Source organism: Platalea leucorodia (assembly GCF_965183815.1).
Source record: "Platalea leucorodia genome assembly, chromosome: 8".
Lineage (NCBI taxonomy): Eukaryota > Metazoa > Chordata > Aves > Pelecaniformes > Threskiornithidae > Platalea > Platalea leucorodia.
The window spans coordinates 23,995,974-24,011,360 of NC_138830.1; the positions used below are offsets into that span (position 1 = coordinate 23,995,974).

The 15,387-nt window shown below is 37.0% G+C and overlaps 1 protein-coding gene across 2 annotated transcripts in view; it reads left to right on the top strand.

The window, feature by feature from the left end:
• PIK3CB (phosphatidylinositol-4,5-bisphosphate 3-kinase catalytic subunit beta) overlaps positions 1 to 15,387 on the top strand; it is a 106,547-nt gene that overhangs the window by 85,079 nt on the left and 6,081 nt on the right. For both annotated transcript variants that reach the window (XM_082320853.1, XM_082320854.1), the window contains 6 exons: positions 1,117 to 1,238; positions 3,327 to 3,470; positions 4,433 to 4,532; positions 6,978 to 7,156; positions 7,795 to 7,904; positions 8,224 to 8,302. In XM_082320853.1, the coding sequence (XP_082176979.1) occupies positions 1,117 to 1,238; positions 3,327 to 3,470; positions 4,433 to 4,532; positions 6,978 to 7,156; positions 7,795 to 7,904; positions 8,224 to 8,302 (734 nt within the window). The remainder of the gene's footprint in view (positions 1 to 1,116; positions 1,239 to 3,326; positions 3,471 to 4,432; positions 4,533 to 6,977; positions 7,157 to 7,794; positions 7,905 to 8,223; positions 8,303 to 15,387) is intronic.

Below are 15,387 nucleotides of genomic sequence, written 5' to 3' on the forward strand. Positions count from 1 at the left end.
ATCTGCCCCCCTAGATCTTTACAGAGTGTTGTGAACATGCCTGTTAAATGCAGGCTGAGACTATGAACTCATATGTGTTTGTCATACTTGAACTGGAAGCATTAGTTGAACTATGACATAGAGTAGAAATAGAGATTTTTCACTGCTGGTGGAAAAGGATTACTAAATCAGGAGGAAAATAAGGTCTTCCTAATCATTCAGATTTTATAAATTGTTATTTAAATATGAAATACCTGTATTATCTAATTTGTAGGAAAGGGTATTTTTATCGTGAGTTACGACTCGTTCTTACAGAGATGAAAAACCTTGTGCTGTTGATACACTGCATTTACACATTCAAGCTTATTTATTTCAAGTAATAGTCATACAATTATATACATATTATTAAAAATATACTCTCAGCAAGTAGCTTCATTAAAATGCAATAAAACCGGTTTATTTTATGAGACTTCCAGATGTTGTTGTTCTTGGTAGTCCAAAATAATACACGAGTGTTTTCTGTAATTTTTTGCAACCCATCATTGTTTTCAGTGTTGGGAGTTTTTTTTTAATGCCTAACCTGAATCATCCTTTTTGCAATCTAAGCTCGTTACTATTCACAGTGCATGTGGGAAAGGGCTCCATCAGTTGAGGTGGATAAATATTTTTGGTAAAGATCTCTCTCAAGAAAAACCTTCTTTAATTTTGTTTTTAAATGGAGAACTTTTACCGTTACCAAAATGTTCATATATTTATGAGAGCATTTACAAAACATAAATTTACAAAAACTTTATTATAAATTTTATTGAAACTCTGTTTCTGAAACATACATACCTGGGGTTACCTAATTTTTGTTTATTGTGAATTGTGTGTGTGTGTGTGTGAAGAAACAGGTTTTTTCAGACTAAGTGTAAATGAGACCTGGTGCCAGAAAAAATAATCTGGATCATTTTAAAGGGTAAGAAACTTAGTCAGAAGTGGGCCCATTTTCCCAGAATTCCTTCTCTCTCTCTCTTCCTCCCAGCCCCCTCCAGACCAGTCTGTAACCTCCTTCTGTTAGTATGAATGCTTCTATGGGCAGTTAAACCCTTAAATAGTTACTTTATCTGTAACCTAATAGTCCTCTCTTTAAAACAGCTTCAGGCTCTCCTTCAGATATGGCCCAAGCTGCTGCCTAGAGAAGCATTAGAATTGTTGGATTTCAATTATCCAGACCAGTACGTCAGAGAATATGCAGTGGGTTGTTTAAAGCAAATGAGGTGAGTACATTGTATTACTTCAGCATGCAAGGATTTCTGGGGTGAAAAACTGCATTCTGTTTGTATGTAGGAAAAAAACAAAACAAAACAAAACCAACTAAGAGGAAAGATGTAAACACACTGCCTGCCATGAATAGATGGCCAAATCAAGCAGTCTAATTTCTAGATAAGCACATTGGCAGCCAAATAAAACCTTCTTATTCTGACATCTTGTATTCAATAATCATTATTTTCCATGTTGCTAAGAGAACACCAGTGTACCTTTGTCCCAGAGAGGGTTGTGTGTTCACCCCTTTCTTGGACAAAGGGAGAGCAACGTAGTGTGAGAACTTCTAATAACAAAGGGAGAAAATATTACAATAGTCAAATACTATAAAAACTGCAATCCAGCCACCTTGTGCTCTCTGTCATATATTGGCTGTATCATTTAATAGAAATGTGAGCTGTAGCATATGATAAAAAAAACCAGAGAATTACTGGTTTGTTTGTTCTTCACAGTAGCCGTCGTCATCTGTAGTTCTTCCTTTATCACATATAATTTTGCTTTTCACTGTAACCTAGGGCAAGATATGTATAACATTATCATTTGCAACATTACTGCATATTTCCTGTCCTTGAATTCTAAGTTCTCTGTGGTGAATAGTTTAATGATAATTTTTTTAATGGTCAAGGCTAGACTTTTGGGGTAGAAAAAAGAGTATTTTGACTTATTTCAAATGCAAACAGCAATTTGGCTGCTGGGCTATCCTAATAATACTGAAGTGTTACATCTGGAATTATTTCTAGAATTCTTAGTTCTGGCTCTGAAGCAAAATCGTGTTCAGTTGGGTGTCAGAAATCAGTTTTCAACTTCTTTAAAAAGTCTGATGAAGGCAGCTGGTAAAAAATGTAACCTAAAGGTGATCCTATTAGCTGAAATAAGAAAATAGGCAAAAATAAATGCAACACAGTATAACTGAAAGGTTTTTACCAAGTTCCTCGGAGTAAGATGGAGAGATGAAAGAATTCAGTGTTTGCATCTCTGAAGTGTTCAAGTGATGGACAGAAGCATTTATACTCTTTTCCTTCCATCTTAGGCAGAGAATTTGAATTCTGCAGGCCTTTTATAGGAGAAAAGATACTCAAATGTAAAAAGTCAAGGAACGTTCACATTTGTTCTAGAGTAACATAATGGTCAAGTGTGAGAGGGTTTTTTTGGGGAGGGGAATACAGGATTTTATAGAAAATTATTGGAATTATTATGTCAGAATATTACTTGAAATAGTTAATTAGCATAGAGGCCTTTCAAAGGTACGGTTATGAACTGTGGCTAAATACTTAAGTTTGCACTTCTGAAGTAGGAGTAATTTGAGCACTGTTTGGTTTCTCAAAGGTGATGTACTTTTCCTTAACTTCTAAAGACCTTAATGTTGTTGGTATGATTTAAAAAAACAATAAAACCACCAACAACAACAACAAAAAAACCCCAAACAAAACATTTTGGCTAAATGTAGGTGTATCTTAAATTGACATCTATTAACTGACAGGTGGTGACTTACAAGGACACATTAATTGACTTGCATTCAGTGAAATGAATACTCCTCTCCCCCTTCTTTGTAAGCTGAGTGACTTTGATAGGTATATGCAATTATTTGCAGTTCTTGTCCATGTGCACTGCAGCTAACTGCTAGGTTACAGTGGTTCTTTATGGTCCAAAGGTCCAGCTCCTCAGTCAGAGGTTGAGTGGTCAAAGGGAGCCAATGTCCACTCTGAAATAATTTGAAATAATTTATGTCTCGGGTACTTAACCTAGCACTCAGGCTGAGGTCTTGATCTCGTAAAAGCCCATGACAGAACACCAGGTTTTTACTTACAGGTTTGAGGGCCCTAAGATTCTGTTAGAGATATAACTTACTGATGAATTGATCAATCTGGCAATTGCACTAAGTTGTGTATTATTGTCCTTCTCTGTGTGACTGAAAAATTGGGGAACACTCTTGCTATTGAAACAAACCTGTCATTGTTGGGTTTGTCACATGCATCTGAATTTCTGGAATATCATTAATCTAGTTACTCTGTTACTAACTGCTTTTATGTACCTCGTTCTAGTGATGAAGAGCTCTCTCAGTATCTTCTTCAACTTGTGCAAGTCCTGAAATACGAACCTTTTCTTGATTGTGCGCTCTCCAGATTTCTATTAGAGAGAGCGCTTGCTAATAGGAGAATAGGACAGATGTTGTTTTGGCATCTAAGGTAGGAGTTTTTCCCTTATGTCTTTCTGAAACTATTGAGCCTAATTGGACTTTCGAATATGATTTCTTGAGGATTTTTCTAAACGAGCCATTATTGTAGTCCCCTACAAGTCCTCTTTATGTTTCTTTACCTTTGGCATTCATAGATCAGAGCAAGTCTATAATTAAAAATATATTACAGTGGTTTGTAATCTACTGTTTGACAAAAGTATTCCAAACTGCATTCAGCTCTATCTGATAAGTTAGGTTTGTATATAACCTTAGCGTTTGTTTTGGCTGTGTGTGCAATAAAAGTACAATATTTATACCTCACAGTTGGGAAAAATTTATATTATTATTAAGAGTCTAACAAAAAATAAAAGCAGTTCTCTGTGTCATTGCTCCTTTCGATGACCAGTTCCATGAATGGCAGAAATCTTGCAGAATGGACTATAGGTTGATTCTGTCTTCAAAGTACAATTTGGTTTAATATTTCTAAATAAAAAGAGCAAGTACTACATGAAAGTGTTGTGGAGAATAATTGGCTCCGGTATAAGGTTCAGTGGTTTGTTTCAAAGTATTCCCCCTCAGGCAAGTTTTAACTTTTCCCTTACAAAGATTTGAGAATGCATGGTTTAACGTCAGCCCTGATTGTCAGTATCATCTTCTATGACTTAAGAGTACTACTTTCTTGAATAAAAGGGGTTCCTGAAAACAAATATCCAGTCGCTACCTCTTAACATTACTGCCTCTAGAACAGTCCTAGACCTTGAAACAAGCAGCATGCATTGAAACCAGCCAGTGCTCATAGTCTTCAGCACATAAGTGTTCTGGTATTTCTTAAATCTTGCTTTTTGTTTTATCTACATGACCATGAGGTGTTTTGGTGTTTGCTTTTTTTTTTTTTTTTTTTTTTTTTTTAATGACTTGAAGAATGCTCATGTGCAAATGCTGTGGTCTGATGAGGGGCTTTTTTTCTTACAGGTCAGAGGTTCACATACCTGCCGTTTCAGTACAGTTTGGTTTGATACTTGAAGCTTACTGCCGAGGAAGTGTTGCTCATATGAAAGTGCTTGCTAAACAGGTAGAGACTTCCCTTCTCCTTTAAATCTTGACTTACCCTAGCTTGTAACTCAGACGCTTATTCCGTTGCTCCTATGGGGCATATTGGTTACCTTGACAAAGTCCATCTGTTGGGGAGCAGGGAAGAGAAGGAACCATGGGTGAGAGACAGAAATAAAATGGCTAAATAGATGGATGATGGAGCAGTCCCCCTGGCACAGAAAGCAGCTGGTGCTGTGGGGCCTCAGAGGTAGGGAGCTGTTTCTGTCGTGTTCCGAGATGCGTGAGATACTTCCAGCAGTATGTATGTATTCTGGATAGAACAGTAGACTGTCTGGATTATGAACTGAAGAAGGGTTTCTGTGCACTTTAAACCTGTGACCTTTCTCGCCTGGTAAGGGTAGCTTGTTCGATAGAAACTATTACCATTCTATCTAAACTTTAGGTGACTCCAATAGTACTTCCTGCAGCTTTGGCTTTTGTTAAAAGGTGATGCAAAAAACCCTGAAGTTGTAGTATAATGCAGTACTCCCTGAAAATAGAGGTGTTGAAGTAAACCAAATATTCATTTTAGTGTTAATATAGATGTGCTGTTTAAAAAAAAAAAAGAAAAAGAGATAATTTTTCTTTTAAATACCCTAATAACTGTGAGAGGTTTGCTTTTAAATACACTAATAAATGTATCAGCAGATCATTAAGAGACACTCACAAATCATGTTTGAAGTCTCTAATGCAGTTTTAGCAAGTTAATTTAGATCGCAACCATAAAAATCTTTGAAAAATGATCTCTCTCTGGAATTAAGGTATTTGCTGTACCAGGCCACAAAGACTAACTCAGTAGATACTTGTCTGATGAGTGTTATTTCTAGCAGTTTTGATACTGTCTACATTGAAACTATGCTTTGAGAGGCATACGGAACAGGAATGTACTGTTGTGCTCTTTATTACTGCAGTTCACAGGACATTGAAAAGAACATCTCTTACACATGTGTGCTTGTTAGTATTGTCAAAATCATAAAAAGATTAAGTGATGAAACGCTTTAAGCAATAGACCTAAGGTCAGTAAAGTTTTTGTGCACTTCACAGGAAACAAATGTCAGTACAATCAAAGAAGGGGCAAAAAAAATCCCAACTGTGCAAACACGGAAGAAATTCAAAGTAGAAATACTTCAAAAAGTTCCTGTTTGTACAACACAGGTTCCATTTTGTTCCGTTGTCACTGATGTTTGTACAGCTCCTAGAATAGTGGAAAAGCAGAGCGCTTTTGGTTTTGACAGATGGCTGACCTGGCAGGTCTCCATTGCCTCAGTTTTATAATCACACTGCATACAATTTCCACAGCATCCTGCCTGCCAGGGTTCAGTCTGTCTGTAGAAGTGGTAAGTTTTGACTCAGCACCTTGTAAGTTAGACTGAAGCTTCCTTGTATAGAAATGAACTTTTGTAATTATTAAATAGATGCTGTTTGCTAGAGAATATGTGTATTACTGAGCATGTTAACTGTGGCTAGTGCAAATACAGCTGATTGTTACAACAGCTATTTTGTATTCGGCTAACAAGTTGCTTAGATGTAGATGCAATGCAGAAATTATATTTGTTGTATGTGCTATCTAGGTTTGTTACCGAAGGGCTTTTCTCTGTTAGTGTTCTGTACATTTACATCACTAGTTTGTTTTCTTAGAAATTGTATATCAGTAGAAGACTTTCCACAACAGAAGGGGAAAAAAAGGGTTAAACCCACTTGTATTGATTGCAAATAATTGCCTTGCCTTTTTACACATTTTTAAGGTTACAATATGGCTTAGATGAAGTATTATGTTTTGGAACACCTTAATTGATTAGAGCATTTACTTTATGCCTAACTTCAGCAGGATTTTGATGAACAAACAGTTACGACTCTGCTCTGTAGAAGTTAAACTTGTGTAGTTACATATGTGAAAATTGGCTGCAAGTAGTCATATGGCCATATCGTATTGTATGCAACTAACTGAACACGTACAATGAAGTATCTGCATCCATAGCTCATCTCAAGTAATGTTTGATTTTGTTAGAGGTGTGAAGCACTCAACATTTTTGTTGACTTCAGTATGGTTAGAGGCACCTATGTTATGTGCTTTGTTGAATTAGTGGACAAAAATTGTGTTTCGAAGAAGGAATTTGTGTAAATGTGTCATACATTAAAATACCTCATTCATTTTTTGGAAATATTAAGTCATGCTTTAAAAAGTGACTTGAAGCTTAGGAGCTTTCATCCCACCAATGTCTTTGTTACTTAAGAAAATGGGATTTCTGGGACATGAGTGACTTAGAAAAGGCTGTTCTCATATTTTTTTGGGGAATGCCACCTTAATTGCCATTATTTCCATTTTTAAAAAGTTATAGAGTGATTTTGTTTTGAAATGGGATTTTGCATTGTATTATGCGTAAAATCAGAGCAATAACTTTCAAAGATAAAACATCTCTTTCAGGTGGAAGCCCTTAATAAAATGAAGACTTTAAATAGTCTAATTAAGCTGAACGCCATGAAGCAAAGCAAAGCAAAAGGAAAAGATGCAATGCATACATGTTTAAAACAAAATGCTTACAGAGAAGCACTTTCCGACCTCCAGTCTCCTCTGAATCCTTCTGTTATACTTTCAGAACTACAGTAAGTTAAGAATGAGTGAATAAAATTTCACTGTAGTTTTTGCACAGAAACAGTAAAGCAGAAACGCATATGTGCTTCAACTTCCTTTGTCTCTATTGTGCTGTCATAGGGAACTTTTTCTGTAGTGAGAGAATGTCTGTTGGGAGTCTTCCTAAGGTTAAGATATCAGTTAAGTCAGAAGTTTTTTGTCATCCACCATGAAACTTAATCCTCTCTTAGTTAATGCATTACCATAGCTAAAGATATTGAAATATAAGCCTAACAGTGAATTAGACTGCGTTCCTGGCTTCTGTTTATAACAATAAGCACGAAAGACATTAAAACTTTTAACAGCACTTAAAGTCCAAAAATTGATGGGAATGGATGTAAAGAAAAGTATTTTCTCTGAAAATGCGGGTGCTTAACTTAAGCATAAGATATGTGTATGCCAGGCACGGTATCCAACATATTCCATCTGTAACAGGTACGTTCATAACTTGGTAAGCACTCATAGCATAGTAGCAGAATGAAAGCAGAGAGAACATTTAAGTACTTCCAAACTGGAAGTCTACGTGTTATGTTGTGTTTTGAACAACGCTTAGACCTTTTCAGTTGAATTATTCTTATTTGACTAAAACTTTTGTTACATTTCCCTCTAGTGTTGAGAAGTGTAGATATATGGATTCTAAAATGAAGCCTCTATGGATAGTATACAACAATAAAATGTTTGGAGGAGATCTCGTAGGGATCATCTTTAAAAATGGTGATGGTAAGCAGTGCTAAAAATCTTAAATTTTTCCTTTTCCTTCTTCATTCCCACACTTGCATTTACGCTGTGTTGCTCTGGATTGCCCTAATGTAAACGTGGTTTACTCTAACGTCAGTAAACAAATTAAGCATCTTCTTCTGACTGGTTTCAAGGTATAGACATTATCAGTCATGATGATATAATTATGGTTAATTCCACTTTAACTTTTAGCCTTGATGAATATTTTTAGATGCCTTTTTCTGAAGGCCTTATAAACATTAGAAAGTTTGTCTACAATACACTGAGAAATTAAAATAGCAGTTTCAACCTTTCATTATAGATCTCCGACAAGACATGTTGACGCTCCAGATTTTGCGTTTGATGGACATACTTTGGAAAGAAGCTGGTCTGGATCTCCGGTAAGGGTCTCTCGAGGGCTAGTTTATTTGGATGGCAAGTCCACTTTCAGCAGTAAAGCTTTCCTGTTCTTTAAATACCTTCCTTACTGTCTCCTTTCTGAACATCTATATCGATGCCCAGAGGTTTCAGTTGTCATAGCCACGATGAATAGGCTATGGAAAGCAGTTACCTTAGCTAATTAGATGGTTTCTCTTTGCATTTCATTCCCTAGATGGCCCACATAATGAAGGAATTTAGCCATGAAAAGAAATAATGGAAGAAGTGAAGTGAAACTTTGGGGTTTTTGTTTATTATTAAGCAGACTATTTTTCCTGGTGCAGTATATCTCTTGTCATTTATCTAAGTTGCCATGCTGATTATAAAGTCCACTGTTCTCTTGTATAGTTTACAGTTTTTATCCTTTGAAAATCATCTAGATAAAAAGCATTGTATAAGGTCAAGAAACAATTCTTGAGTTAAGGGTCCAGCAAGCATGTTTTGTGTCTTTTTTTGGTTTGTTTGTATCTGTGACCTTTCCAAACAGAGGTGTTTCATGAACTCCTCATATAACAAACTTACCTAGTAAAGCCCACTGGTTTTCCAGGCATATGCGAAAATGGGGACTTAGTGATTATGGGAATTGCAGCTTTTAAGTTCTAATACACATGTGCAAGTGAGGTACAAGCATAGAACACAGATCTGCTGGCCAGGACTTAGCTGCTGAGGATTGCATCTGGAATACACCATCAAGATTCTCTGATAGGTAGAACTAATAGGCAAAACCCTCTGTAGAAATTAGTCAGCTTTAAGTACTGGTAATTTGGGGACGGGGGAGTAGGAGGCTTGAGATTCTTTATAATAGAATTTCACTATCTGGTTGAGAATTACCAGAATTGTGGAATACACAAATAGAGGTGGTTCTTCTTTTTAACATTTTCTTATTTCTCTTGGTCTTATTTCTTAAGGACACATATGGTTTGTGCTGCCATGGCCACAAATGAATGTATTACTGTCCAAATAAATTTTATACTTGCGATCTATTTCCTACAAAATTTAACAGAGAAATGTCCATCTTGTGTTAATTACATAACAGGCTTCGTGAAAATGAGGGTCTTGGGAGAGGAGAAGTTAGTTGCTTGTGCTTCTCTTCTAGGAGTGCTGCTGCACAAAGAAAATGATGATGATCGGGAACAGTCACTATGGATTTACCAAGGGTGAACCATGCCTGACTAGTCCGATTGCTGCCTGTGAGGGAGGGAGACAGTAGTGGATGTCCCTACCTTGACTTTAGCAAGGCTTTTGAGTCTGACTCCCATAATATTCTTGCCTCTTGAGTTAGGATGTTACAGTCTGGATGAGTGGACAACTACATACTCTGCCTGGAGGCTGATGACAAGTGGATTATCACTGGAGTCTATATGGGAATTTTTATATTCTTAGCCTTGTCAGTATCCTGCAGTGAAAGACTTATTATTTAAGTATGTATGTAAGAAAAAAGTACTTCCATCTGTTTTACGCTTACCATCTGCTTGCTAATCTCAGTTACTGCATGTTTTCAGTTGTATTTTTGAATCATGATAAATAGCGGATAGTCATTCAAGAGTAAGGTAAGATTCTATAGTAAGATGAGGTTCACAGGAAAGGTGATATATTTAGAACCACTACTATATTGGGGGAAAAAAATGTTGCATCATCCTTAAAATTTCACTTTTCAATGCTATTTCAATGACGTAGTTCTAACCCATCTATTGTAAATTCAGTGGAGAAAAAGCACAATGTCCTAGTGCATTTCTGCTAAAGTATGAAAGAGGTTTTTATGGTATTGAACTTGCCCATATTTCATGCTAAAGCTCCCATTTCTGGTTTTGTGAGGTTGTAAACTTACAGTAGAAATGAAAACTCGTAATTTAAGTATTCTGTTAGGGCAGAAATACTCCATTTGAGAAGAATCTTCTCATTTGCTCTCCTGAAAAGCCACTTCTCTCAAAAATGAAGTAATAAACCTTTCCAAGATACCATGAGTACAGGAGTTTCAACCGTTTGGAAAACTTGTTTCAGAATGATGAGGAGGGTTGTGGGATTTTCATTTATTTATTAGTCCATTCGTCAAGTCTCTAGAGCGATGTCTCCTGCTGTGTAAGCTAGTCACTTTTTAATCGGTTGTGTAAGTAGCAATGAACTCAACTATTTTTTGTAGTAGCCACTCTGTCTTCCTGCTGTGAGCAGTCCTCTTATCACTGTCCACGCCGAGACTTACACTCATTGTGAACATCTTCAGCGTACATTCTGAAGTCCCACTTGGCATTCTTTTCTTGATAAAACACTACTTGGATGTCAGAAAACATTTTTCAGACTAGAAATATCTTTGTATCTTCCAAAGTCTCTGGCAAAGCAGCTTTCTTACCTTCATATGCTTGCTAAGATAAGCATGACTTCTTTGTAGGAATACTAGAGTATTCCAAAGAGAAACAGTATCAGGCATTGGACAGTGTTATCATACAACCCTCTAGTACATGGGGAACTTTTCCAGCCAATTTGTGCACCAGTTTTAGCTAATATAATTCTCAAATTCTAATTCCTTTTTAGAAAAACAGTTCTAAAGAAGATATTGGGTGTCACATTATTATAAACGATTTGGAGGCCATAAATTCAATTTTATATGTCTGTGAAAGAGCTGTAATTCTTTGTGTTTAAGTGTTGTTTATAAGGCTAGAAGTACTTATTTAAATATTACTTGAAATACTTCATTTAGATTCTTTTGAGATCATTTCAAATTTTTTGTGGTTAAAGCATAATAGTGGGAGCTTCACAAGGCACATAACATTAGCCCCCGCAGATAAGTAAAATTATAAACTTGTTACTTACGCTGCTTACGGAAAGATTCCTTTGAGAGAAGCACGGGATAAGGTAGGAATGAGAATAATAAATTGTTTCTGGAACTGTGTGTTTGCGATGAGGTGGCTGAGTGTGTGTTAAGTTGAACACTGATTTGAGGAAACTTTAGATAATTTATGTCATTATAAATAGACTGTGAGGAGACTGATCCAGCATTTAGGGGCAAGGACAACCTCTGGCAGCTGTGGAATCCCAGATGAGGCATTCTTTGGTTGCTGCCTTCCCAGAAGCTTAGTTTGTGGTTCCAGCCTGGGCCACACACCATGCCTAGCAAACAGGAATAGTGATTAGGAGTCATCAAATATGCTTTTCCTGACTAAGGCATTTTTTTAAACTCAACAAAGGAAAACCAAAAAGTGGCTCTGATGTCCAAGATTTTTCTTAAAACTCTGAGAAGAAAAAAAAGTAGAAAAGGGAAGTCCTAGTGAGAATTGAAGTTCTATAATTGGCCTCTTCCATTTATTTACTTAACTGGGAGCATCTTCCTTCCATTCATACTCTCATAGTTATGATTATAAAATAAAATTCTGGGATTGAGGCAGGGTTACAATTCTATGTCTATCAAAGAGAGATTAACCAGGCAGTTGCGAAGGGAAGGCTCTGAAATGGCCTTAATTGAAAACAGAATTGGACAAAACAGCACTCCAAACGCCTGGAGCATGAGGATGCAGCTAAGAGGATAAGACTTTGATCTCCATGTTTACAGTCTGCGTGCCTCTCAAGGAGAGGCAACTCCAGATCTATGAATTAACAGCAGTGGTAATGAGTTCTGGTGCCTTGTTCATGAGTGGGGACTTGTTGGTTTGCTTCTTTTTACTTGAGTAAGAGACATGGTGTCAGGCGAAAAAGTAGTGTCAAATAGATGTGCTTTCCTGAAAAATACAACTTCATACATCCATACCAATGAGTCTTTTCTTCTTGCACTATATCATCCTTTGAGGCTTTAGTTTCCCTAGAGCTGTTGCTTCCCTTTTTCCTTTTGTGGATGCATAATGGAGTTTGCACTTTTCAACTTTTTTCCACTACAGAGAGTCTGATAACGCCATTCAAGTAAAAGCAGGGCTTCTCACTTGTTTCACCGGTGTAAGAGCAGAAGCATTTACTGTTTGCCTCTCTCTTCCAATCAGTAATATCTTGCCACAAGCAAATTGTACAGCTTCTATGAAGCATGGATCAAATAGTAACAAATATGCTGCCATCAAGGAGTTTGGGACAGTATCAGTTTCCTTATAATTGCACTGCAATCTGCAGCCAGTTATTTAGTAGTAATTTAAAACGAAATCTTGGGCCAGTCTGTGTCTAAAGCAAGCACGATATTCCCAATGGGATTTCTCAGCTCTGGAGAGGAACACCAAATATATACTGGTTTTGAGATCTCCAAAGCTGAAGAAGGAGAAAGGTTTGTTTGTTTGTTTGCTTAACTGTCAACTAATTTGTCTCATGGGTAAACTGGCCTCTTGCACACATGGTGTGTTTTGTTGTCTAGGTTCCTGTGTGTGCATTCTGACTGAATACCAGAACAAGACCAGGGTTTGTATGAGAAAAGAAACCTCTGTATGCAGGAGGATGCAACAGTGTACTCCAGCAGGTCCTTCGTCCTGGTCCGTCACTGGATGGGCTGTGGAGTGCACAACTGAATAAAACTTCAGATGAAAATTGCATCTGCTTCTCAATACAGACCCAAGCATTAGACAGCAAAGGCCATCACCCCAGACAAACACTGCTCTGTCATTTAGAGGAGTCTGCCTCAGAGTCAGTTTACCTTAGACGTCAGTCAGTCAAGTACCAGAGAGAATTGAGAGAACCAAAAAAGCATATTCTTGAATTAATCCCCATACCTATTCACTTCTAAGACAAACTGTTACCTGAAAATTGGTCAGGAAATAGTTGGCCTAAGACATTAGTAAGTATGAGCAGCCAGACTTCCTCAGTTCTTTCTGTAGTTGTTTCTTGTCCTTTAAGTATGGGCAATTATGGAACAAACTTATTAAGTTAAATGGTATTTATATTGAGGCTGCATCTGCAGAGTGAAAAAATGAGACTTTGAGGTTCAGACCTCCTGAAAAGTTACAACACTTCAAGTTATTTTGTGTTAAAAAATTCTACATCTGAAGTCACGTGTATGGGCATATTCATAGTAGATTACATAACTTTCTATTATTTCTATGAGGAAGGTTTAAATATTACAAATACATGTCACAGCAGAGGATCATAACATTTGTCTTCCCAAGCATGCTGTGGGGTCTGCAATGTTGCACCTCTTAGGAGAGTAATCCTTGCATCAAAAAGTATTTCTGCTGCTTTACCTATATTACAGCATTGAAATTGTGTTAAGGGAGAAATTAGTAAAGTAACAGAGCAACATAAAATCCTAAGTTTGAGGAGTTTGGTCTATGTTGAGTGACCTTTGCTGTGGTAAATTGTCATAACAGTATTTAATGCTTGGTTAATTTTTGGACAGATAGAGGGTGTTCTCTAAACTACTTTTTCATTTCACTGCCTATTTATAGTGAGTTTTCATTTTCACCTCCCTTAATGGGTGTGAAGTCTGATGTTTAGCGGCTGCGTATGAATGAAATCAGTTCACAAACATATTGAAAAATATATTTGTTACGAGTCTAAAGAATGTCATTATTTTTAAACCATTGGACCTGAAGTTACAGAGAATGTGTTGCTAAATTACTAGAACTTGGTATTGCATTTGGAAAGATGCTGCTTTGGAGAATATATCTTGAAATAAAGAACAGTATTAAATGGGATGAAGAAGAAAATTTTCTGTCCCGCCCAGGACTGCTGTGTTGATCTGTCTGTGGTCTTTACTCACATTAAAAAGCAGGGAGCATATCCTGCTGACAGATGTTGAAGTCAGAAAGACCAGGATGAGATGGAAAGGGCCCAGAGGAGTTGTCCCTAACTTGACTCCTGTCAAACTGTCTCTCTGACAAGGATGTTTTTTCCTCCAGTTGTAAGCACACAGTCCTCAAGGGGCTGAAGGCTTTCATCATTGCTTGCTCTTGAAGAGGAAGTTGTTGGACCTGTGCCCACTTAAGCTGCAAGTAGGGTGGGTTGAAATGCCATGGAAGAAGGCCAGTGTGCACTTTAACCTGGCAATATTTGGCTTACGTTTGTCGTGTTGTGATAAGGATGGGCAGTGCTTCCTTGTATCATGAGTGCTGGTGTTCGGTAATTACAGATACCCTTCTGTTCAATGTGAGAACCCTCTGGTCTGGAGAGTTGGGGTTTTTAATTGGGAAATAGAATAGAAACAGAAAGAAGGTTCCAAATCTGCACTTCTTTTTTTGTTTTGAAGTTGGATGTTCTCTAAATACCCTGTTGAATGTGGTTTTCGGTTCGCTTTGTCGCCAGTAGAGAGGAATCCCCAACTATATAGTTCTTAGTACTTGTGCCGCTTCGGCTGTGTGTTATCACTGAGGTAGAGAAACTGTTCAGTTATCTAATAGCTGTTCTGCCAAAAAGTTCCAATTAATTTCATCTGGAATTTTATTTGTTTTTCTTTTATGCCTTGGGATAATAGGCTGTGTCGGTTAGGAGATATGGTTCTGCTTTATAGCAATCGAACTTAATATCTGTTTTATATATAAATACTGATGACAACTCCACTAGCAATTCTTTTTCCTTCTATATATATATACACACACGCACTCACTCACTCACTCAAATGTGTCCTGCAATTTTTTATACAACTTTGTCAGTTAGTGTGTGCTAGCTTGTGTACTGCAGTACTGCGGTTAGATTTGCATGGGCATCTGTTCTTTTATACATGGATCCACGACCAGAATTGAGATAATATTCTTGACCTGAGATGCCTAGCTTGAGAGTAGACACCTCGATCTGTGATGCAACGCCTTTGAGGAGTTTGCTTTATGTTTCCATGGCGTACATTGAGCTCCCATCTAAGTTGCCATTCTGTTTAGCATTTTAAGCATCTGGAGTAAGGAAACGTTTTGGAAAAATACTTATCTATTTAGACACGTGTCTCCTTGATTCATATCTTTATCTGTGTCTTATTTTAATGCAATTATATTGTTGTAGATATTTTTACTAGGCATAGTATATGAATGCACAAGAATATTCTTGCATATCAGGGGGGTTAAAAGATGTATTCCTGTCTTTCATTAGGTTTCTATGCTTAAAATTAGTAGGAGTTGGAAAATGTTATTTTATGTTTATATTTAAAAGGATTTCCAGC